General features: G+C 40.6%; 2 protein-coding genes and 1 non-coding gene across 11 annotated transcripts in view; all 3 read right to left on the bottom strand.

Annotated features, from left to right (window-relative positions):
- Positions 1-10,315, bottom strand: part of DPY19L4 (dpy-19 like 4) — a 67,074-nt gene extending 56,759 nt beyond the window's left edge. For 5 of the 6 annotated variants that reach the window (XM_029923533.1, XM_029923534.1, XM_029923537.1 and 2 more), the window contains exons 1-2: positions 10,186-10,315; positions 5,600-5,710 (exon numbers count right to left, since the gene is read on the bottom strand). In XM_029923533.1, coding sequence (XP_029779393.1) covers positions 5,600-5,710; positions 10,186-10,201 — 127 coding nt within the window. In that variant the 5' untranslated portion in view covers positions 10,202-10,315. Of the gene's footprint in view, positions 1-996; positions 1,411-5,599; positions 5,711-10,185 lie in introns of those variants that run through there. The other variant, XM_029923536.1, reaches the window with a different exon arrangement.
- Positions 10,316-18,690: 8,375 nt separating this feature from the next.
- Positions 18,691-18,879, bottom strand: LOC115279572. Its single transcript, XR_003903522.1, has one exon. It is a non-coding gene; the product is annotated as a U2 spliceosomal RNA (small nuclear RNA).
- Positions 18,880-20,968: 2,089 nt separating this feature from the next.
- ESRP1 (epithelial splicing regulatory protein 1) overlaps positions 20,969-26,115 on the bottom strand; it is a 68,577-nt gene continuing 63,430 nt past the window's right edge. For all 4 annotated transcript variants that reach the window (XM_029923470.1, XM_029923472.1, XM_029923474.1 and 1 more), the window contains one exon: positions 20,969-22,497. Coding sequence is in view for 2 of the 4 variants with exons in the window: in XM_029923472.1 (XP_029779332.1) it covers positions 22,477-22,497 (21 nt within the window). In the remaining 2 variants the exon portion in view is untranslated. The remainder of the gene's footprint in view (positions 22,498-26,115) is intronic.

Raw genomic sequence — 26,115 nt, 5'->3', positions numbered from 1 at the left:
CTCTCAAAAATAAATAAAAACCATAAAAAAAAATTAAAAAAAAAATAAATAAAAAATAAATAAATAAAAAAACTGGTAAGGAAACTTATCAATGGTGGCAGTTTAACAAAAGTGCTTCCAAGTTTCTGAACATGTATCTCTTCCTGTTTTTTTTTCATTAAGTCTTAGATAATGACAAATTAATTTTAATTATCAGGGGCTATTATAGAAAGTATGTAAACCAAATCCTACATATACATGTCTTACCTTAATAGTAAATATGTTGTTTTCAAAGTTTTTTGTGAATAGTCAAAGATGGAATAAAAAAAAGAGGACTACATAAATGTCAATATCAATATCACAGGTCATAATTAAGTAGTATTTAAAGTAAAGGAAAAATCTAACGACATATTAGGAAAAGAAATGTAGGATTCGATTTCACAAAACATTTTTAAAAAAGCAAAGAAAAAGAAAAGTATAACTGCATTGAAAAAAATATATAAGCAACACTTGCAAAAACTTTTAAGAGTAAGTTCTATCTACTGACATTATTCATATATTTTATTTTTATTACACTTCTATTTTCCACATTTTCTACCCTAAAAATATATTTTTGTAGTTGTGGGAAAATACTATTTTATAGTAGTTATCTGTAGATTGTTTAATTATCTTCCTTATATTGTATTTTCCAAAAGGTTTTAAATGACCACTCTATTAGTAAGCTTTGCTGTGATAAAAACAAAAGTTATCCCAAACTGTTAGTGGCTTACAGACTAAAGGTTTATTTCTCACTTATGCTACTTGTGGGTGTTGGGTCTGCGGTGACTCTCCACCCAGTGCCAGATTTCAGATTAGCTGTGGCTCTTCTTGGATCTCCTTCAGAGTTCCAGACTGGGGTCAATCCTTACTTGAGACATGCTATTCTCACGACGGAGGGAAAGAGCAAGAGAACAGGCAGAGCATCTAGTGCCTCTAAGAGCTTCTGGTCAAAACTAGTGCAGTGTTGCTTCCACTCACGTCCCATTGGTCCTGGTGAGTCACATCGATAAGCCTGACAGTGAGGTCACGAAGTAAACACTGTTCCAGAGACGTGCTCCAAATCACACGGCAATGGGAAGGAATGGATAATTCACTTTAGGGAAGGGAGCAAATATTCGGGAACAATAAGAATCCTCCAGGATCTGCCCCATTCCTCACAAACACGCATTTCCCTCCCGAAGACAAAATGCTCTCACTGCTTCTCAAGAAAAACACCCTAAGAGCAGCTTATTCAGCTTGCTTCCCGCATGTATACATCATTTTAAGATCTGAATAGTTGTATCCTTTTAAATCTAGGCTGGAAGTTCTTTTAACAGTATCTCTGTCTCAGGGTGCCTGGATGGCTCAGTTGGTTAAGCATCTGACTTCAGCTCAGGTCATGGTCTCATTGTCTGAGTTCAAGCCCCACGTCAGGCTCTGTGCTGACAGCTCAGAGTGTGGAGCCTGTTTTGGATTCTTTGTCTCCCCCTCTGTCCCTCTCCCACTCACACTGTCTCCCTCTCTCTATAAAAATAAATAAACATTAAAAAAAAAAAACTACATCTCTCAAAAGCTTAGCAGGCAATCCTCCTAGATATTTACCTAAAAACAAAAACATATGTCCACAAAAATATCTGTAAAACTATGGTCACGGAAGCCTTATTCATAATAGCTAAATACTAAAAATTACTCAAATGTCCAACAAAAACAAAATAATTAAAAAATTACAGCAACATGAATGAATCTCAAAATGATTGTTTTTAAAGGATAACATGCCAAGCAAAAGAATCCAGACACAAAAGCATACATGTTGTATGATTCCACTTATATGAAATTCTACATGTGCAAAACTAATCAATATTGATAAGTATCAGAAGAGTGGCTGTCTTGGGGGTACAGGGAAAATCTACTGGAAGGGATACAAAGAAGCTTTCTGGGATAACAGAAATGTTCTGTGTCTTGTTAACTGGACTAAGACGTCAAAACTCATTTAATAAAACACCTAAGATTCTGGGCATTCTACTGTATGTTAATTATACAGGTCTACCTCGGAAATACTGCCTGTTCAGTTCCAGACCACTGCAATAAAGTGAATACTGTCATAAAGTGAATCAAATTATTTTGGTTTCCCAGTATATATAAAAGTTATGTTTATACTATGCTGTAGCCTATTAAGTATGCAATAATATCACATCTATAAAAACATACCTATCTTAATTAACGCTAATATGCTAACCATCACCTGAACTGTCAATGAATCACAATCATTAACCACAGATCACCACAACAAATATAAGGTTTGAAATACTGCAAGAATTACCAAAATGTGACAAAGAGACATAAAATTAGCAAACAGTGTTGGAAAAATGGCATCAATAGACTTGCTCGACACAGGGTTGTCACTAACCTTCAATTCATTAAAAAGCACACACACACACAAAGCTATCTATAAAGCACAATAAAGTGAAGCACAATAAAAAAAGGTATGCCTGTACCTTCATTTTTAAAAATTAAATCACTTATTTTTGCAAAGAAAAAACCCAATTTGTCAGCTTTTTAGCTACTTGATTCTATTCAGCTCCGTGTTCCAACAACTATACAGCAGTCCCCCTCCTGCTGTCTGTGGGGGATCTGCTCCAAGATCCTTAGCAGATGCCTAAAACTGAATCCTAGTACCGAACCCTAGATATGCTGTTTTATCCTGTACATACATACCTAGGATAAAAGTCAATTTACAAATTAGAGACAGTAAGAGATCAACAATAATAGCTAATAATACAACTATAATAATACTGCGTAATAATGTTATGTGAACATGGTCTCTCTCTCTCAATATATCTTATTATACTGTACTCACCCTACTTTTTGTGATGAGATGATAAAATGCCCATGTGATGAGATGAAGTGAGAAAAATGACAATGCACCGTGAGTGTGACATAGTGTTACACTACTATTAACTTTGACAATACGTCAGAAAGCAGATCATCTGCTTCCAAACTGTGATTGACCATAGATAACTGAGCCATGGAAACTGAAATCACTGGATAAGGGGGTGGGGGGTGGGGACTACCATACCCACAATTTTGTTTCTAGATGAGTCTTGGAAAGGTTTAACTACATGTATTTCGAGCTTCTGTGGAACTACACTCTTACTTTGTCCAACTGCTAGGATTTACTAGGAAATACCTTAATCCATTCATATATTTTAACAAACTGTATGCTGACAGTCATGCCCCTGATTTAGTCATTGCCCTGAGGACTCATTTTAATCAGACTTTGTTGCTCAAAGTATTTTTTCAATTTTCTCGAGTTTACGAGCTGAAATAGACAGTTCTAATTCAACATTACAAGTCCCAGAAATTTTGGATTTTCTATTTTCCTCTTCATTCCTGCTTGCAAATAGGCCAAATCTGTTTTAAATTCATCTTTCTTGTAATTAAATGCAGCTGATAACCAAGGCAATCTGGTAACATTGTTTTAGAATCTTGTTACCTAAAATAATAAAAAAATTTAGTATTAAAATTGTAACTATTCACAGGAAACAGATACATGTTTTGTCACTGCATAACATGGATTATTATTTTTCCAGCTTCCAAAACATTTTCTTGCTGCTAGCCCCTAAACTAGCTCTGTAGATGACCCATTGCCTTTGCCTTACTTGAGAAAAAACATATAAATGTGCCTTTGACTCTTTATGGGCAAAAGAAGCAATTTGAGAAGGCTTTTTCAGTCCCTAAGGATGGCATGTTCTCCAAAGCCATCTTCGTGTAAGGTTCAGTAGGGTAATAGAAAAGGAAGGACCTCCAGAGGGTAGAGCCAAGGACCACAGAGAACAATGAACTGGGAAGCTACTCACAAGGAAAACAGTTGGGGCCATATCAACAAACAACCCTACCCCAGAGTAAGAAAACCAAATGATTTACTATCTTAGGACATACCTTAATTCATTTATATATTTTAATAAACTGTATGCTGATAGCCAGGCCCCTGATTTAAGGTTTTTATCTGGTAGGACTTCAAAACTGCTATGAACCAGTGGCTGATATGTGTCTCTCACTTATTTTGCTTATCCTGTCCCCTTTCTAAAAATGTATACTGGTAGGAGTGGGGGCACGTGTAGAAAAGTTAACACAGCATAGCAGCCCTGAAATTACTTTCCCAAGAAAGGTCTGCTTGGGAGGTAGGCTCTCTACTAGAATCTGGGAACTTGGATTTCAGGAGGGTTATCACCATTCTCTCACGTTAGTTTACTGTGCTGCCTCACCTGTTTGTATAAACAATGTGGTTTATGATCACTGCTTTCCTTCTGGGAATCTAGTCTGGGTATGTGGTAGGTAAAGGGTACGTGACCAGCTACCCGTAAAACCTCCATGTAGGGGCACCTGGGTGGGTGGCTCAAGTCAGTTAAGTGTCCAACTTCAGCCCAGGTCACAATCTCAGAGTCTGTGAGTTTGAGCCTTACATTGGGCTCCATGCTGACAGTGCAGAGCCTGCTTGGGATCCTCGTTCTCCCTCTCTCTATGCCCCTCCCCTACTTGCACTCTATCTCAAATTAATTTTTTTTTTCAAATTGAATTTTTAAAAAAATTCTGTGCAGAGCCATCAATGAGCTTCCTGGTAGACGAAACTTCACAAATGTTACAATTTGATGCCAATGGAGTTAAGCACATCCTGTGTAACTCCATTAGGAAAGAAATCAGGGAAGCTTATGCCTCGTTTCTCACAGATTTTAGCCCACAGATCTTTTCCCTTCGCTGATTTTGTTTTGTATGGCTCACTGTAATAAATCACAGCTGTAAATATTCTGAGACCTGTGAGTCCTTCTAGCTAATCACCAAACATGGGGGTGGTCTTGGGGACCCCTGCCACAGAGCACATAACTTATCTTTTTAATTCATGGGTCTCTGGACTATAACAAATCATAGCTGGCCAGATGTAGATAAGACGATCTTGGGCCTCAAGACTGATGCCACGACTGGGTAAGACTGAGTGTCTTCCTGGGGTCAGCGAGGTAGTGAGTCTATTTTGTCTGACGGAGAAAAGTAAATATTTATGACTAAAAGGACAGGATGTGGTAGACTGTTATTATTAGTCCCGCTTATTTTGTCGTTTCCTATAAAAAACTTACTCATCTCTGCCTACTACCATGTGACTTGTAATGCTTGCTTCCCTCTGGTGAGAGTATACTTCTCCATCTCGTTGTCTAGATTAATCATGTGACTTGCTTGGGTCAACAGAACGTGAGTGAAAGTGACAGTGTGCCAGTTCAGAAACTTTAAGAGACACTGCATGATTCTTCCTGTTCTCCTGCTCTCCATAAGAAAACTGTATTCCAAACAGCGGCTGTTCCTTCATGAAACATGAAGCTAAACCAGCCAACCCGTAGCCACAACACGTAACATTAGTCAGAAATAAGTGTTTTTTGTAAGCCAGTGAGATTTAGGATTTGTTCTACAACAAAACCCATGAAAGTTGACTGATAACACCATACAATGAATCTCTAAATAGGTATATAAATTTAAAATATTAATATAAAATATACTACCTAGTATACAAAAAACCATTTTTATTGTTGCACGAAAACAAATTTATCTAACTTACGTTTTGGAGTTCTTTCAGGAACTAGAGTATCACTAATTTTCTCTTCTTTGGCAGATTCCTTATTTTCTGAAGACTTCAGCTTTCTTCTTTGGCGCAGTTCTATAGTTGGTCCTTAAAATATTTAAGAAGTTATTGCAACATGTGTATCAAGTTGTTCTAATCTGTAACCCAAACTAATTCACCTTTACTATAATAGGGCAAATGTCACATAGAGATCTTTTAGTATCAAAGATAACTTTTTTACACAATTATTTTAGTACTTCTTTTAAAAAAATTTTTTTAACATGTATTTATTTTTGAGACACAGAGAGAGACAGATCATGAACAGGGGAGGGGGCAGAAGAGAGGGACACAAGCGGAAGCAGGCTCCTGGCTCTGAGTTGCCAGCACAGAGCCTGATGCGGGGCTCAAACCGACAAACTGTGAGTTGATGACCTGAGCCCGACTGAGCCACCCAGGTACCCCACAGCACTTCTTGAAAAACAGTCTTTCATACAAAAAAAAATTTAGGTTCTGTCTCCCATCTGTGCTTTCAGAGTCCTAGTGGTAAATCAACAAGCTCTTCTCCTCATGTTATTTTCAAAAGATCCCAAAATACGTAAACTCCTTTCCAGAGTGACTGGGGAACAGAGTGGTACTTAATATGTTAGCATAACATTCTAGTTACCTGAGAGTATCACATTCATCATTCAAGGACTAACATTTTTTTAATCTGAATATAACAAAATACATTCATCATAAAACTATACTTCATTTTTAAAATAATCCTGCAAGTTCTGCAGAATTTCACAGTGCTGTGGTATTGTCATTGTAAATAGATTGTGTTGTAGATTTAGGTATTAGAAATAGGCTGAACTTACAAATATGTGGGAAGTTGTCAAAAAATTCCCAGTATTAGACTACCCTTTCTATGTCTGACAAAAGAGGTATAGTAGAAAGTACTTCCAAACTAGTAAGCTAAATACCAAATGAAACAAGAATTTACTGTATTCAACCTAACTTTTTCTTTCTAGAATTAATTATCATATAGGGTTGACCTTGACTGTCATGTAGGTACAGAATGTCCTCCCAACCTTATAAGATGGTTCAAGAATTTATTTCCACATTAATGGAGCAGAGCTTTTTTTCTCTTAGGAATGACTTTTAGCTATGAAATATGAGCCTAAAAAGACAAGTCACAAGAGGAGAATGAATCGGCTGCTGCTTAGATGAAGGGTTCTACCTTTGTGGAGGGGAACCTGGATGCCTCAGTCGGAGGAGCATCCAACTCTTGATCTCAGGGTCATGAGTTTGAGGCCCATGTGGGGTGTAGAGACTACTTAAATAAAAAGAACTTTTTAAAAAATCCTTTAAAAAATCTTCTAGCTTTACTGTGGAAAATGAAAAAACAAATACATATTTTTAAATTAATTCTTATTTAGTAATGTCTACACCTAACATGGGGCTTGAACTCATTCCCTTGACAGAGTTGCATGCTCTTCCAGCTGAGCCAGCCAGGTGCCCCTATTGGTTCTGCCTCAGATCATGATGTCATGAGTTCGAGTCCTCCTCCATTGGGCTCCATGCTGACAGCAGGGAGCCTGCTTGGGATTCTCTTTCCCTCTCTCTCTGCCCTGTCCTGTCATGCTCTCTCTCTCTCTCAAAGTAAGTTAAATAAAATTAAGAAAAAAATTTGTTTTCCCCTGCTCTATGATAAAGGAAAAGTTAAAAGCACCCAACAAAGGGTGCCTGGGTGGCTTAATCGGTTAAGCACAGAACTCTTTTTAATGTTTACTCATTTTTGAAATATAGAGACAGAGTGCAAGCAGGGGAAAGACAAGAGAGAGAGACAGACAGACAGACAGCATCTGAAGCAGGCTCCAGGCTCTGAGCTGTCAGCACAGAGCCTGATGCAGGCAAGAAACCACAAATCACGAGATCATGACCTGAGCTGAAGTTGGGCGCTTAACAAACTGAGCCACCCATGTGCCCCAAGCATAGAAGGCTGGATCTCAGCTCAGGCCATGATCTCATGGTTCGTGAGATCAAGCCCTATGTCAGGCTCTGCACTGATGGCAGGGAGCCTGCTTAGGATTCTTTCTTTTCCTCTCTCTGCCCATACCCTACTCCTGCATGCACTGTCTCTCTCTCTCTCAAAACACATATATATATATATGTTTGTGTGTATATATGTGTGTGTGTGTGTGTGTGTGTGTATTTTTTTTTTAAAGTCAAACAATTAAAATAACATAAAGGGGCACTTAAATGGCTTAATCTGTTAAGTGCCAACTCGGGCTCAGATTATGATCTCAGGGAGTCTGAGCCACACATTCAGCTTTGCACTGACAATGCAGGGCCTGCCTGCGGTTCTCTCTCTCGGGCTTGTGCACGCTTTCTCTCAAAATAAATAAATAAACTTAAAAAAATGAAAATGATAACAGCCACAAAACTAACCTACTATTTCAGTCTCTGGTCTAGTGACCTTCACAGGACATAGCGAGCCAAGCTACAAATAGACAGCAAATGTCCAACCAGACTACACACAGAAATCTCCACATGAAGTGTTAATACTGCTGTACTCAAAATAAGTTGTCACTTGTGTCTTTGCTTGAACATTTCTTTCAGGAAGCCTAAGTATGAACAACCTGATGCTCTACTGCATCAGGGAAGGCATTTTTCATAAGATGAGATTCTCAAAAAATTATGTACTTGGAGTAACAGTGGGACAATGAAAAGGATCCAAGTGAATGTGAATGATAACAAAAAAAAGGGATATTGGGAACATCTGGATACAAGTAAAATAGACCATGAAGACTAATTTTAAGATAATACATATTTTGAAAAAAATTTATAGAGTGCTAAATAACTGTAAGGCACACAAAATAATGCCTAGCATACAGACATGTTTGCTATAAATATTACCATCACTAGCATGATTTTAATAAATAAGAATGTAATTACTCATTGCTATAATATCCCAGCATCTACACCGTAGGCACCCAAATGTTTATGGAATTGAAACACTTGTTGAATAAATCTATATTTTTAAGAAAACTTCAATACAATAATTGTTCATATAAGATGTATTTGCTTATCTGTAAGTCTATAACCAAAAATCATTTCCCTTTTTTATCCCACAAGTAAATTTTACAAAATGGTATGGTCTTTTTAATGAGTTCCACATCACATTGATTTAATTAAGCGTAACTATAATATCCTAAAGCAATTTCTTATTTCGCATGATGTAAAATATTAAAGACTTTTAGTATTGCCGTATTAATTTCTTTCATGTTTCAGATTAAGCATGAAAGGGCTCATGGAAACATACAAGCGAGCTTATCAACCTACTCCACAGATTTGCAATTAGTCAGAAAAGGAAAAAAAATATCAAGAAATGTTTTAAACTACTGCAAGCAAGAATAAAACCAAGATAACAAATGGAATTACTTATTCCTTGTGAACTACAAACGCACTGGTTTTGAAGTTGTATTTTGGGAAGAGTGTCTTTAAATTTAGATCAGCTTTAACACTGAACACTCAAGAAAGAGGAGGCAGATAATGAAGTCAGTGTGAGCATAGAGAGAGACAGGCAGAGAGCCAAAGAGCAATAAACAATTTTCTAAATATCGCTTTCCTCTGAAATCTTAAAATTCCTTCCTTGCACTCACTCTTGGTTCAATAAAGGTTTCGATCTAAATGAGATCACATTCACAACTGCACTCGTGGAGGTAAAAAGTCGTGTTTCCCAACAGAATGCAAAATCTAACTGCTCAGTCAAGCGACACCATCAAATAGATCTGTTCCTGAGACTAGCAGGGTATTATGATAAGTTATTACGCCATGAATGTTTCCTGTAATACCTATCACTAGCTGATAAATTCCTCCAACTCCCCATTTTGCTCTCATACTTCTCATTTTAAATGTTACTGGAGGGATTAATTTTCTTAACATTGGCCCCATCGGGGCATGGAAAGCTTTCTCTGGTCCACTATTTTCGCCCTCAAAGCACTCGTGGCTTCCTAATCCTCCCCCAAATACTTAAACCCCTCAGCCCTTTGCAACCTCCCCCTAGCCTGTAAGTTACCTAGCCTTCTTGTTTCCCCTTTCCAATCCCTGCCCTTTCTACACCCTAGGCGTGCGGCTCCTCTCACCCCGTGACTTCGTGTTTGTCACCGTTCACACACCTCTGAGAGGGCACTCAGACTGAAAGGCGTAGGGCGAAACACTCTCACTTTCAAACACGCACTCAGAACCCAAACGTCCATCTTCTACACCAAACTATGCTCCCCACCCCGTTAATTATCTGCTAGCGGCCTTCCCTCTCAAGCACTGCCCCAAACCCCCAGCTTTTTCTCTACCAGCCCGATTCCCAACTTTAAGCTCCACCTTTGCTTCCCACTGAGGCGGACAAAACTTCGGGCCACTCTCTCCGCTCCTAAATGTCCCCGCGCCGCCTCCGCCCCGCTTCTTTCCGCTTCCCTCCCCCCACCCCGCGCGGCCGCGGCTACTGACCACCCGCAGCCCAGGCCTCTGGGCCCCTCGCGCCCCCACCCCTCTTTCCCGCGACCACGAGCGACAGTTGGCGCGCTGGACCCCGGGGCCGTCACCTTCTTCCTCCGCCATCGTCTCTGCGGAGGCCCGGGAGCCCGTTCAGGCTCCCGCGCGGCCCGGAAAGTCCGGCCCTCCGCGTCGCCAAGCCCCTCGGCAGCCCCAGGACCGCTCCCGGCCGCCGCGCCCCCACTTCCTGACCCGCCCCCCTCCGGTGTCGCCGCCAACCGCGTCCCCCCGGGCTGCGCGGGAACCACAGAACCGGGAGCGGAGGGCAGCCGGAGCGTTTTGCGGGCGTGCCTGGGCCTGCGCGGGCAGGAAGGGGCGTCGCTGCGGGTGGCACCGCCCACGGCCGGCGCTCCGGGCCGCCCCTCCCCCTGCGCCCGCCCCTTCCAGAAAGGTGGGAGCCCAGTGGCTCGGCCGACTCTTTTGTCTTTCGACTCTGTCGGAGAATCGCATCAGCTACATCTTCCAGATCCAAACGCCATCCGCGCCGCATTTTACAGAGAGCAAGCTGAGGTCTAGCGAAGCGTCAGACACAAAGGTGCAAAAAGCTAGAGCTGGAAGCCAAGGCTCCGAACTCCCCTCGGTGCCTGCGTCCCGGGGGATTTCTGGAGCGGCAAAACGCTCTGGGTGGCGCTTTGGTGTAGTAGGCCACATGCTCATTACAAGAAAGCAGCTAGTACTTGGAACGTAGTGTTAACTACCCAAAATGGTCAGACAAATGCATTTGCGTTTCAAGATACTGCATTAAACAGTAATACGATGGTCAATGCGGGGAGCGGGATGTATTTAGATAGTTCAAAGCAGCGGAGCATAGTTTTAACTTATAGTGTTTATATCTTTGCTTGTGTTACATCTGGCATTCTCCAACAAATGCCAGGAACTTTCCCCCAACAATACTCAGATGTAGATTTAGAACTGACAAAATGCTCATTTTTAGAGCGAGAGAAAGAAGCACAAGAACTCAGTGAAGTCATGGGGTAATTATAAATATCCCATTCTCAGCAGTCATGAAGATTCTCCTAATAGCACCTTTGTCAAGTTAGGATATTTGGGAGAGACGCTATTGTTTTTCAGTGCTGTGCAAAAACCGTTCCAGGAGCTCTTTTTATGCCTTTGGTTGCCTGTAAATATGTGTTGCCCTTAAACAACACGGGACCAGAATTTAGAAACACGGTGGAGGTTGCCAGTGGACCGAAAAAGACCCAGGTCAAAGCAGAGAAAGAACAGAATATATGGACCTTGGAAACCTCAAGGTTTGGCAGGGCCCATGCGATGGGCAGCAGATACCAGACCCGCCTCCTTATTAGACGAGCTTCACTGCAAGAGCTCCACCTCATGGGAAAACAGTACAGTGGCCACTGTCTTTCGAGAGTCTTGAGGTGATGCCCATTCTTCCTATAGTTCCTTCATAATCAGCTTAAGGTGACCAATGGGCTTACTTACAAATGTACCTGCTCTAGGGGCCCCTGGGTGGCTCGGTTGGGTAAGCGTCCAACTTCGGCTCAGGTCATAATATGTTCCTGCGTGTGAGCCCTGCATCAGGCTCTGTACTAACAGCTCAGAGCCTGGAGCCTGCTTCCGATTCTGTGTCCTCCTCTCTCTCTGTCCCCCCCACCCCATGCTCTGTCTCTGTATCAAAAATAAATGAAACATTTTTAAAAAATTAAAAATGGGGCGCCTGGGTGGCTCAGTCGGTTAAGCGTCTGGCTTCGGCCCAGGTCATGATCTTACGGTTCGTAGGTTCGAGCCCCGCGTCAAGCTCTGTGCCGACAGGTAGCTCAGAGCCTGGAGCCTGCTTTGGATTCTGTGCCTCCCTCTCTCTCTGACCCTCCCCTGCTCATGCTGTCTCTCTCTCTCTCAAATAAATAAAGACAGTAAAAAAATTTTTTTTATTTAAAAAAAACTCACAAACAAAAACAACAACAACAAAAAATGTGCCTGTTCTAAACAGTAGTGGATAGAGAGGGAAAACAGCTTCTTTTTTTTTAAACTTTTTAATGTTTTATTTGTTTTGATACAAAGAGAGACAGAGCATGAGAGGGGGAGGAACAGAGAGAGAAGGAAACACAGAACCGGAAGCAGGCTCCAGGCTCTGAGCTAGCAGTCAGCACAGAGCCTGACGCGAGGCTTGAACCCACGAACGAGGCTTGAACCCACGAACGTGAGATCTGACCTGAGCCGAAGTCGGAGGCTTAACTGACTGAGCCACCCAGGTGTCCCGGAAAACAGCTTCTTAAACAAAAATATGAAAGAAAAAAAATAATTATTCAGTCTTTAGATAGAAATCAGTGGAATCATGATTGTGTTGCCCAGTAGAAAGATTGGTCTTACCTTGAACCCTAAAACTTCCACAAAAGGATAATGAGAGTGAAGCATTCTATTTCAATCTCTCATTTTGCTCTGAAAAGATAGAACCCTAACTGATCAAGATGTTGCCTTGCAGTAGGTATTATACTTGAGTTTTCAGTAGGCCGATGAGAACTAAATTATTTTACCACTGCAACCATGGACTGATAGTTTCCACTCCAAAATTTGAAGTGTCATTTCATTACCCTTTGCCTCACCTGGGCCAATCCTGAAGGCCCCTCTCATTTTCTCAGTCTTTACTTAAAATCTGCTCTCAAACAACAATATAATTTCCTGCTACCTCTGTGAGGACCCCTTCTGTATGCAGTGGATATTTTTAGGGAGTGATATAAGATGTTCTTTGTTTTAAGAAGTTAAGTCATAGAAATGGAGCTTCGGAGCCTATTGTAGTAAACTGGGTAAGAAATAAAGACTTGGAATAAGATAATGGAAATAAAAATGTTCAAAGAGATTGGACTCAAAAGATGCTGGAGATAAAACCTACAGCACCTTGGGGTACTGGGGTGGCTCAGTCGGTTGAGCATCCAACTTCAGCTCAGGTCATGATCTCACAGTTTGTGAGTTCAAGCCCAGAGTCAGGCTCTGTGCTGACAGCTCAGAGCCTGGAGTATGCTTCAGATTCTGTATCTCCTTCTCTCTCTGCCCCTCCCCCAATATGCTTCTGTCTCTCTCTGTCTCTCAAGAATAAATAAATGTAAAAAAAATTTTTTTTTAAATTTACGGCACCTGATGACACTGGATGTAATACATGATGGATTGAAGATGATTCGAGAGGTTTCTATCTTGAAGTTAATCATGTGCTTTTAATATGCCAAGTATAGTGTGCTGCCAAGACATGAGAATAATCTAAAATAAAAGACCCTGAGGGGTGCCTGGGTGGCTCAGTTGGTTGCGCATCCGACTCTTGATTTCAGCTCAGGTCATGATCTCATGGTTCATGAGTTCAAGCCCCTCATCAGGCTCTGCACTGTCAGTGCAGAGCCTGCTTAGGGCTCTCTATTTCTCTCTCTCTCCCCTCCACTGCTCACCCGCACACTCTCTCCCTCTCTCTCAAAATAAATGAACCAAAATCAATCAATCAATCAATCAATCAATCAATCAATCAAAAGAAAGAAAGAAGAAAGCCCCAGAGGACCTACCTACTTGAAGTCAGAAAGATACAAAGTCTATTTCAACAACATTCTTCTGTCAAATGCTTCATCTTATTATTAGGAACAGAACAGAAATCGAAAATCCTTGTGTAAGTTCAGCTTTTCCTCTACGAAAGATATGGAATTTTGTTTTATCTTTATTATATAATAAAGTCTCAATTATTCATTGGTTGACAACATTTTATATTAATCTCAAATACCGTCTCCTTTGTAAACTGTTAACCAAATGGGACCAATTCATTTTTGAAACATGTAACACCTTGACCGCAATTATATTCTGGCTTGTATTTTGGTCATGTTTGATCCCCATACTTTCAACTCTTTGAAAACGCTTTGTTGACAAATATTTTGGGAATTGACTTAAAAGTTGTTGATAATAGCAAGCATTAGCTGTGGGTGTGACAGAACACCAACATCAATTGTGTTCTGCACTATTTCTGAGAAAGGTCCCTTGATTTGAAGCTGTTTTGTTCATGAGTTCTGATTGTGATTTTGGGTTAGTGAGGAATTTTACCCCCTGTACCTCTTCATTAAAAGGGAGTCAGGGTTGGGGCACATGGGGGGCTCAGTCGGTTAAGCGTCCAACGTTGGTTCAGGTCATGCTCTCGCAGTTCCTAAGTTCGAGCCCCACGTTGGGTTCTGTGCTGACAGCTCAGAGCCTGGAACCTTCTTTGGATTCTGTCTCCCTCTTTCTCTGCCCACCCCTTGTTTGTCCTCTCTCTCTCTCTCTCTCTCTCTCTCTCTCTGTCTCTTTCTCTCAAAAATAAATATTGAAAAGTTTTTTAAGGGAATCAGGGTTATACTGTCAGTTGCTCCTCAAGTTGTTTCTCATGCAGGCCTTTTTCTTTTTTCATTTATTTTTGAGAGACAGAGAGAAACAGTGCAAGGAGGGGAGGGTCAGAGAGAGAGGAAGATACAGAATCTGAAGCAGGCTCCAGGCTCTGAGCTAGCTGTCAGCACAGAGACCAACGCGGGGCTCGAATCCACGAACTGTGAGATCATGATCTGAGCCGAAGCCAGACAACCGACTGAGCCACCCAGGCGCCCCTCGTGCAGGCCTCTCTTATTCCTTGTTTGAAGCTGTGTTTCCATGCCTCCTGAATACATTTTCTCTATTGTCACCTATTGTAAGGATTTGCTGTCTTTCTCTTCCACTGATGGGGGGTGGGGGGGTATAGTCATACAGACCAACAGAGTCAAACTGTGAACTCTATAGTCCTCCCAAAGGAGATACATTAAACATTGTATATTCCATTTAAATATTTTTTTGTGAAGCCTGGGTGACTCAGTCAGTTGAGCATCTGACTCTCCATTTCAGCTCAGGTCATGATCTCAGGGTTGTGGGATTGAGCCCTGCGTCGAACCCTGTGTGTTGTTGAGCCCTGCATCAGGCTCCGTGCTGAGCTTGGAACCTGCTTGAGATTTTCTCTTTCCCTCTGCCCCTCTCCCAGACTCGTGTGCACATTCTCTCTCCCAAAAATAAAATAAAAAATAAATATATATTTTTAGAAGTGTATTTATTTTGAGAGAGAGAGAGAGAACAAGTAGGGGAGGGGCAGAGAGGGGCTGGAGAGAGAATCCAAGCAAGCTCTGTACTGTCAGTGTAGAGCCGGATGTGGGGCTCAAACTCACAAACCATGAGATCATGACCCGAACTGAAACTAAGAGCTGACAACCTGAGGGGGCCACCCAGGTTGCCCTAAAGTAAGGAAATAAATGTTTTTTAATTGGACATATTAGATATCTTAGGACATTTTCTGAAGTTCAATTTTTTCTAGTGATAAAACTCCTCTAGGAACAGGTTTTTGACCACATTGGTCATATGAAAGAATACTCATAAATTCAAACAAAACATTATTGGTATTTAGCGGTCTATTATTGAGATTTTCCCAGCAAAGTCTTTTGTTCTAGTAGACACAGTTTGCTGACTTTGTACCAAGATGAGTACACATAGTATACCCTCTAAATATCTGTGAAATTGAATTGAATTATAGTAGAGTTGCCAGATAAAATGCAGAACACTTTTGTATAACTGTCTTATGTAATATTTTAGGCCATATTTAATGAAAATTATCTGTTGTTTATCTGAAATTCCCATTTAATTGAGTATCTGGTTTTTTGTCCAGTTTGACTTGGAGTTTTGTTTGTTTCCGCTAACTCCGGCAGGCCTGTTTACATGGATAGAGATGGCCCCAATTGAAGCCACCTAGTATTGAATGCTTTCGGCCTTCCGGGAACATGTCTTTAACAGATTACATTCTTATGATAGAAGGAAGGCAGTTAGATAGCAGTGGACGCTGAGTACCTCAGTTGAACTAATTCAGGGGAAAAAATCTGTCATTTCGAAAGCCCCAGCACATGAAGTGGCTTCTGCTCTTCTGATATCCTATAAAGGGCTCAGGCCAGACCTGGATGGGCCTCGGGCAATCCTGGAGCCACCACCGGACCACTTCTCAAACAGCCAGTGCAGACGATTTACCAGGCATCGCTAGACCTGCTCTCTTGGGAATCACACTTCCAACTTATACCTATCTTAAATCCAAAAGAGCACAATGATTTTGTGGGAGAAATTGTTTCTCACCAAAATTATGACATAGCAACATAATAATTTATGTGTAATAGAGAAATTGCCATAACATTTCTTTTTTTAATTTTTAAATGTTCATTTTTGAGAGAGAGAGACAAAGAGACAGAGCATGAGCTGGGGAGGAGCAGAGAGAGAGAGAGGCATAGAATCTGAAGCAGGCTCCAGGTTTCACATTGTCAGCACAGAGCCGGATGCAGGGCTCGAATGCATGAACCGTGAGATCAGGACCTGAGTCAAAATCGGACGCTTAACCGACTGAGCCACCCAGGCTTCCTAGTTTTTTTAATACAGTGAAAAAATCAATTTTGACACGATTTAAATACAGATACATTTTTTAAATCCTATTGGAATCCTGAATAAACACTCTGGCTGAGAATAGACTCTGAAGAGGCAGTAGCATTATATGTCCAGTAGGTGGCAGAAGCAGCCGAAAACACCATGTTTAGGTAAATTTTATCAGAAACTGTCACTTTGGATGTGTACTTCAGATGTGTACAATGTAAAAAGCAATTCTCTGAATTTGTACTTCAAAATAAAAAGCATACAATTAATAACTGCATTAATAGTAACATTTAAACATTTTAACAGTGCCTAAGAAAAACAAATTTTTGCTGTTTTACATTTTTTAATGTTTACTTGTTTTTGAGAGGGAAAGTGTGTGTGTGTGTGTGTGTGTGTGTGTGTGTGTGTGTGTGTGTGAACAGAGGAGGGTCAGAGATAGAGGGAGACAGAGGATCGGAAGCAGACTCCATGCTGACAGCAGAGAGCTCAACGCGGGGTTCAAGCCCACCAACTGTGGGATCATGACCTGAGCCCAAGTCAGACGCTTACCTGACTGAGCCACCCAGGTGCCCCTGTTTAGCAACACTTACATTTATAAAAATTCCTAAAAATTTATAAAATTACTTTTTGCTTTTTAAGAGTCCCTTTAGTTTTCATCTTCAGGAATGAACATAAACTTGTTCATTCAACAACCAGTTATTGTATATATCCCCCAAGAACTGGCTACGTCACTGAGGATGCAGCAGGGAAGGAGACACACGCTGCCTTGACCAAAGTTACAATGTGGGGAGTTGGTTACAGGGAGATCTCAGTGAATCAGAAAAGACCTCCCTGAGAAAAATATTTCTGAGTCGCAGTTACTGAAAAGAGGAATAACAGGAGGAAAAAAAGGGCATTTCAGACAAAAACCACAAAGAACTAGAAAAAGTACAACAAAACGTAGCACATGAGGGGAAGAGTGGCTTGACAAAAAGGCTCAAGGAGTAGCAGGAAGCATCCTATGCAATACCATGCAGTCACATATATGTGGGTTTTTTTCTGCAGCAAATGGGAACATTTAATCACAAGATTTTAATGGGGCACCTGGATGGCTCAGTTGATTTTGTCTTGGTTTTTAAAGACTCTTGGTTTGGGGTCAGGTCATGATCTCATGATTTGCAAGTTTGAGCCCCGTGTTGGGCTCCACATTGTCAGTGTGGAGCCTGCTTGGGATTTTCTCTCTTTCCCTCTCTGCCCTTCTGCTCATGCTCTCTCAAAATAAGTAAGCTTGAAACAATTATTTAAAGAAAAGATTTTAAGAACATGTACTCATGATGTGTGCTGCTGTCACACACATACAAAAAATAAAGAGTCCAGGAGGGACCTTTTGTAGGTGACAGATGTTTGTGACATCAAACTCGTCAAGTTGTATGTTAAATATGTATCTCCAATATACCTCAATAAGTGCTTCTTTTCCAAGGACCGTGTAATCAAATCTGTGTTTATTTTTAATGTTTATTTTTGGGAGACAGAGCAAGTGAGGGAGAGGGGCAGGGAGAGAGGGACACACACAGAATCCAAAGCAGCTTTAGGCTCTGAGCTGTCAGCACAGAGGCTGACATGGGGCTCAAACTCATGAACCCGAGCGATGATGACCTGAGTCAAAGTTGGACACTCAACTGAGCCACGCAGACACTCCAGATCTGTGTTAATTTAAAAGATAGGCTTTTAAAAAATCTTTTAAGCATTCTGACAAGAAAGGAAAGCAGAATTTGATGCAAGGACCCTAGTACTGAGGCAAAACCCCATGAAAGAGGAAGTTAAAGAATGACGTTCTTAACTTTAACATCTGGTGGTATGCCACACTGCTTCCTGAAGTAAAAAGAATACAAGGAGTATAAAAAGAATACCAGAATATGAGAAGATTTTTGATCATAGATAAGTTCTATTTTAAGCACGTTGAATTTGAATTGCCAGGGAAGATGTCCAAATGGAAATGTGCATTTTCGTGTTGACAATAGAAGTCTGTGGCTTCACAGAGGTGTGTGGAAGAAAATGAGTCTGCCCAGAGAATGAATGGATGGAAAGGATGGGGAAGGCAGCTGAGGAAGGAACCATGAAAAACACATTAGGTAGGGAAGGATGAATCCCAAGGGATGCTAGAAGCAGAACAAGCTGAGAATTTGACATTGATTTTTTTTTTCATGCCTGGAAGTAGTGCAACACCAGTCAGAGGGGGGAGTAGACGGAGAAGCTCTGACCCCATCTCTCTGCTCCAAAAACCCATTTAATATATGGTCCTCTGATTCCGAACATACCAGATATTAACATGATAAGAACAAATACTACGTTTGATCTTAGCCAAAAGGCCCAGAAGCAATTCATATTTTTTAAAGATTAAGTAATCTGCAGACCCAACATGGGGCTCAAACTCACAGCCCTGAAATCAAGAGTTGCATGCTCCACGGACTGAGCCTGCCAGGAATCCCTACATTTATTTTTTAATTTAAAAACATTTTGTCTTTCAGAGAGGGGAGGGCATGTGAGGAGGGTAGGAGAGGAGGGAAGGCAGGAGAGAGAATGAGAATCTTAAGCAGGCTTCACACTCAGCAAGGAGCCCAACTCGGGGCTCAATCCCAAACCTGGGATCATGGCCTGAGCCGAGTTGGACACTCAACCTACTGAGTCACCCAAATTCCTGCCCTACATTGATTTTTTTTAATGTTTTGTTTCTGGTGTTTAATTTTTTTTTTATGTTTATTTTTGAGTGGGGGAGAGCATAAACGAGAAAGGGGCAAAGGGTAAAAGAGACAGAGAATCCGAAGCAAGCTCTGTACCTCTGCACTGTCAGCGCAGAACTGGATGTAGGGCTCAAACTCACAACATGCGAAATCAGGACCTGAGCCAAAACCAAAAGTAAGAATTTAACCGACTGAGCACCCAAGTGCCCCTTTATTTATTTATTATGTTTGTTTTTGAGAAAGTATGAGCAGGGGAGGGGCAGAGAAAGAAGGGGGCAAAGAATCCAAACTGGGCTCCGCCCTGACAGTAGCAAGCCTCATGTAGGGTTCAAAGTCAAACTGCGAGATTATGATCTGAGCCATGGTCAGAAGCTCAACTGACTAAGCAACTAAGCCACCCAGGCACCTCAGTGTTAAATTCTACTATCATACAGATTTCGGTTAGAAAACACTAGCTCAAATTCAAGTGTATAACCAGCTTTGTTATCCATTTATTTACATTCACTTTCAGAACAGCAACAATATGCAGTCACCGATTCAGCTGAATTAATGGCATGCTGGTAATAAACAAAGGCAGACCAAAGGGGGTAAAAATGTGGACCAAAGGAACATTACGAAGCCCTACTTTATGACACTGTAAACAATGAACTGTGTCTGTGCAGTGCTAGGAAAAAGAGTCGAAGTGGGTAAAGGAGTAACTATGAGGGTAGTAACCAGATCGACCAGTCTCCATCTTGCTTTAGTTTCCAGATCCCGTCCTTTACTTTCTGTACAACTGTGAAAGTTTACTTGACCTATACCTAAATTTCCTAGTCTCTTAATAATAGCTGTACCTGCTATAATAGATGATTCTTAAGATTCGTTTAATCAATATAACACTTATTATTGTTAGACAAAATGTGCTCTCAGTGAATGTTTTGTTGTAGTTTATGGTATATTCTTCCAACATAACAAGTTCTAGCTTGGTTCTTGGCTTCAAATATCCCTCCACATCCTGCATAATGGAATTGTGCTGAACTACATTGAAATAAGGACAAAGTTAGGTCTAAGCTAGAGCAAGTCAAGTAGTTTGCTTCTGAACCTTTATTCCTTAGGGCCACGCCTTGGGATCTTGGCCTTCACTATCTTATGCCATCAAAGGAAGCAGTAGAAATGAAGAAAACTAATTTTCTCTCTGTGGCACTCACTTAGTGGTTTTACTCAAGAATTTCATCCTCGTGGCCTTCTGGCTGTCTGGGTTTAGATAATCCGTCTCCTTGTATTAGCACATAGACTATAACACAAACAGATCACAGATTGGATTCAACCTTGAACCAGACATCCATAAACAGAATATTTTCACCAGTTCATTTCTATTCAAATATTCTTTTCATCAAGAATAGCAGTCGCTCAATTAAAAATTTTTAAAAAATGTTTATTTTTGAGAGACAGTACGAGCGGGGCAGGGGCAGAAAGAGAGGGAAACACAGAATCCAGGTCAGGCTCCAGGCTCCGAACTGTCAGCACAGATCCTGACACAGGGCTCGAACTATGAGACTGTGACCTGAGCCCCAAAGTCGGAGGCTTAGCTACCTGAGCCATGCAGGCACCCCTAAGCGGTTTTTTTTTTTTTTTTTTGTAAAGTTTATTTATTTAGAGTGTAAGCAAATCCTTACACTTCAGGAAAAGATGGCTTACCCACACCCTTTCCATGACCCTAACCACTCTAGTAATAAAAAAGAACACACACTTTGAGATTAAACAGGCATGTTTTATTATCAAATGTAACAATTCTACGAAAACTCAGTAGTATTGCAGTTAAGTATTACTTTCTATCTTTAAGGCTTTCAGAGCTTTGGGCAGACAGCATCTTAAGGCATCAAGTATAAACAACTCTTTCTGATCTTAAGTGCCAGTTGTCACCAGTTTTCACACAAAAAGGTTTTTTTTTTTCCTTTTTTCTTTTTTTTTTTTCCTACTGCAGTTAAAGGGCCATCGCTGGTCAAGTGAAGAGGGAATGTTTGGCTCTCCATTCCAGGTGTTAATCAAAGTAATGCAAAGTAAATAAAACAAATAGCAGCCACATAAATCTTCATGGCATTGCATCCAAGCCAAGGACAATAGGAGTAACTTAAAGACACGTGCATTTAGTTAATCAAATCCTGTCTTCCTCTTCAGAGTTGCATGAGGCAGCAGTACTAGCTAGCTAGTGTCTCATATTGCACTTTGGTAGCATACACGCGGCTAAACAGGTGGTGCTAAACACTGACCGCATCAGTAACTGCTCTAGTGTTTACCTCTCGGTCCAGCATGCTAACTACAATCCTATGCTTTTAAAAGTTTTAATTATCTGACAGTTAAGGCATTCGAGAGAAAGGTTTAAGGCTATATCTTAATATATACAAGCATTCACTTCAGTTAGTATATTGCTTTCTAGAATACACTGTTCAAATATTCTCATTTTGCGATATTAAAAACTATGCAGTTTCTCTTATTAAAGTCCAAACCATCAGCAATGGGAAAAGTACCATATAAAATAATACATACGAAGCCACAATGTTCCGTTACAGTTCAAACTAGAAATTACTAACTACACATAGCTGCTTCATTTTTGGTTTCGCATTTTGGCCCCAAGTTCATTATTTACAACTGGTACCTGCTGAGAAAAAAGATGCAACTTTTAAGCCTTGTGCAGGGTGTGCAAGGTCTTCTAACATCCCAGGGTGTTTTAAAAATAATTTTCACTGGTTTTTAAGTATAAGTCATCATGATGGCCAAGAAAGTGGGAAAATAGTAATTTTATTTCTTTTCTTACGTTTGTAACTTAAGTATTCCAAGCCCTTATTCATGCATTACTTAGGAAGAGGGCACACTCGTGCAGAAGATAGGGAGATGGAGATAGAAAAGTGGAAACACACAAATGAAGCTTCCACAACGGAGTTCCTGATGGAGATGGTAGACACGAGTATTTTTTGTCCGAGACGTAAACCTTGGAAACACCTATGATGCCATGTAAGCTGGAAGTACTGGAGTCACTCGATTTCCAATTCACATTTTAAACGCCTATTTGCAATCAGCAAGGAGCCAGGCATGCCGCTTGCTACAAGGATTTGGCCTCACTGGCTCAAACTTTTTACTCTACCAAAAAATAGGGCACAGGCCCACTGTCCAATCGTGTCTGCTGAAAATACTGCAGCCTGAGTGTAGACAAACTTCCCATGAAGTTGCTAGAAGTTGTCTTATCTGACGGTTTCGGGATCACCATACATCTTTCAAACACTGGAAAAAAAAAAAAACCCAACACCAGTAAAAGGATATATTACAGTCTCTAAATTTTCAGTTATTGACAGCTATAAGAAAACGATTTGAATTACAAAAGGTCTAAAAAAACAAAAAACACTTTAAGGGCAACCAGAGTTTTATTTTACACCTAGTTGGGATTTCTACAGCAAGCTCTCAAGGAGCAGTCTGGCCGATGAAGTTTATTCAGCAACTGGCATTCCCACAACTCCCTCCCTTTGCATCACCGTGTGTTGATGTGTATGTTTGCACCTCTGTAGTTCACTCAGCTCCTTTGTGGAGTGTCTCTACATACAGACATTCCTCAGTCTGGGTCCTTAAGTTACAACAGCATTCTTTTTTTTTTTTTTTAATTTGAGTGAGAGAAAGAGAGTGTGCACGCATGCACATGCAAGCTGGGGGGAGGGATGGAGGGAGAGAGAGAAAATCCCAAGCAGACACCATGCTCAGTGCAGAGCCTGACATGGGGCTTGATCCCTAGACCTTGGGATCACAACCTGAGCTCAACCAACCGAGTCACCCAGGCACCCCATCACAGCAATTGTTATGATATTGAGGCTTGATACCATTATTAAAACCATTAAGACACTTTTTAAATGTTTTTTATTTATTTTTGATACAGAGAGAGACAGAGCATGAGAGGGGGAGGGGCAGAGAGTGAAGGAGACACAGAACCGGAAACAGGCTCCAGGCTCTGAGCTAGCTGTCAGCACAAAGCCTGATGTAGGGCTCGAACCCACGAATATGAGATCTGACCTGAGCCAACGTCGGAGGCTTAGCCGACTGAGCCACTCAGGCACCCCAAGACAATTTTTGAAAATTAAATTCTAGTACAAGAAATCTCAAATATGAAACAAAAATATATGAATCAATAAGAAGCACTGAGGCATGACACTATAGGAAACATCAACTCTACCTTTCAGTGACCAGTTGATTGACAACCTTTATGTGGATTAATTCATTCATCTGCACAACCATCCTATAAAGATTACGATGCTATCCATATCATACAGATACAGAAACGGAGGCACAGAGCAATTAAAGTAGTCATCGGTAGGTCCAGAATTTGAACACAAATTGGTTCCACTAGGCCATTTCATTTATACACCACACAAAAACAGTCATTCATTCATTGTGTATGGGGGGGAGAGAAAGAGAGAGAGAGAGAGAGAGAGAGAGAGAGAGAGAGAGAGAGAGAAGAGAGACAAATCAACAGCCTCTGAAGCATCAGCACAGAGTCCAAAGTGGGGCTCGAATTCATGAACTGAAATCAAGGGTTGGTTGCCCAAGTGATGGAGCCACCCAGGTGCCCCACCACACAAAAACTTTAAAGTGAAATTTTAGGCATTGTGCGTATTTTCACACGTAGATAAGAAATTGGATTGCAAATAGAAATAAAAATAGCTCTTTGGAGTTCAGACCTGTTCATATGGCCAGTTTGAAATCATGGCCAAGGTTAGATTAGATTAGCTTTAATAATAGATTCTAAAATTGATACAAATTTAGAATCAGGTATTTATAAAACAGAAATACTTGTTAGAAATCATTCTTAAAATATGTTTTACAAAGTGACTATAATTTAGCACTTTAGTGTAAAACACAGTACACTGAAAGTTTCTCCTTGGATACTAAATACAAATAAAATATCAATGATCTACCAACACAACTGTCCAAGATCTGCTGTATCCTTCTTCTGGCAATAGCACACGAATTTACCTTACATAACTGACTGTCCCATGACCCATCCTTAAGACCATAATGAGGCAACTTTATAACTGAGCCCAACAAGTGACACAGACCTGGCCAATCAGAGCCCTGCATGTTCCTGGCCATAGTGCTTTCTGAAATGGACCCAAGCCAGGCCAAATAACCTCAGTTCTTGGCTTGCTTCTGGACTTGAGATGGAAGGATGGAGCCAAAAGTTGCTGGGGGTACCAGCAACAGTTTGGCCAACAGCAAGCTCTTGGATCCAGCCGAGTCAGTCACCCATGGGCCTGTTCTCAGAGTCAACAAATAAAACCCTTCCCATTCCCAGCTCATACTTCTAATAAGAAGCCAATGTAGATGCTTCATACTATATCTTCATGTTCTGTGAAAATGCAAAAAAGCCTGAAAAAAATGAAAAGTTTAACTTTCTCAAGACTGCTTTTTCTTTTTTGTGTTTACTTGTTTTGAGAGAGAAAGCAAGAAAAAATGTGCGTGCACACGGAAGGAGCAGAGAATCCCAAGCCAGCTGTGCACCCTCAGTGTGGATATTGGCCTTGAACTCATGAACCAAGACCTGAACCAAAGTCAGATGCTTAACTGACTGAGCCACCCAAGCACCCCTGAGGCCTACTTTTTAATCCCAGGAGTATCCAATGGAATATTAGCGTTTAGCAGTCAAACTTTAGGCTTCAAGCTGCTAGCAAAAGCCACCCCCCCAAAACCTTCAACTCCCCCTCAAAACAACCCCCCCAAAACAAAGCAAACAAAACACAGCTAATGTTTTCTATTCTCCCTTAGCTGAAGAGTAAAAGTAAAAAACTATTATGCAAAGACAATTTTGAAGTTACAACTGCAAATATTCACAAATCTGTCTTTCCAGTAAAATCTGTGTTAAAAATGTTTTACTTTGCACACAGACATTGGAAGTTTCATGTAAAGAAATCATTTAAGACACCTGGATTTCACCAACTGGGGTTATGTCTTACGAAATGAAGCTAAACCCTTTAAAAAGCCTGCAAATCCGATTAGTTGCAATATTTTATTTCCTTATAGTAACTTTGACATCACTTTTCTAAAAAAATTTAAGTCATTTGTGAGATTTCTTTGTTAGGACAAACAAACAGTTTCTTCTTCCTTATATAAAAGATATAAAATAAAACCCATAACTCAGACTCTTTAATCAAAGAAAAATGTCTTGATAGCCTTTTTGTCACTTAAATCAATAATCAGCATTTATTTAGCTGTTGCTGCCCACTATTATAAATACTGACTGGGAGAGAGAGAGAGAGAGAGAGAGAGAGAGAGAGAGAAATCTTGTCTCATTTTAAGATCGTATTTATCCAAGAGACACCTTGAATATTTTCCAGACACCAAAAACTAAAATATTAGTCACTATATTGATCCAAACAAATAATTATATATTACAAAAGACAAATCTTTTTTTTTTTTAATTTAAATCCAAGTTAGTTAACGTATAGTGTAATTTCAGGAATAGAATTCAGTGATTCATCCCCTACATATAACACCCAGTGCTCATCCCAACAAGTGACCTCCTTCATGCCCACTGCCCATTGAGCTCACCCTCCCAGCAACCCTCAGTTTGTTCTCTGTATTTGAGTCTCTTATGGTTTGCTCCCTGTTTTTATATTATTTTTGCTTCTCTTCCTTTATGTTCTTCTGCTTTTGTATCTTAAATTCCTCATGAGTGAAATCATATATTTGTCATTTTCTGACTGACTTATTTCACTTAGCATAATATATCTAGTTCCATCCACGTTGTTGCAAATGACCAGACTTCGTTCTTTTTGATCACTGAGTAGTATTCCATTGTACACACACACACACACACACACACACACACACACACACACACACGTCTTCTTTATCCAT

Source organism: Suricata suricatta, chromosome 15, assembly GCF_006229205.1.
Source record: "Suricata suricatta isolate VVHF042 chromosome 15, meerkat_22Aug2017_6uvM2_HiC, whole genome shotgun sequence".
Taxonomy (NCBI): Eukaryota; Metazoa; Chordata; class Mammalia; order Carnivora; family Herpestidae; genus Suricata; species Suricata suricatta.
Note: the sequence above shows the minus strand (reverse complement) of the source record. Positions and strands in the feature narration are given on the sequence as shown.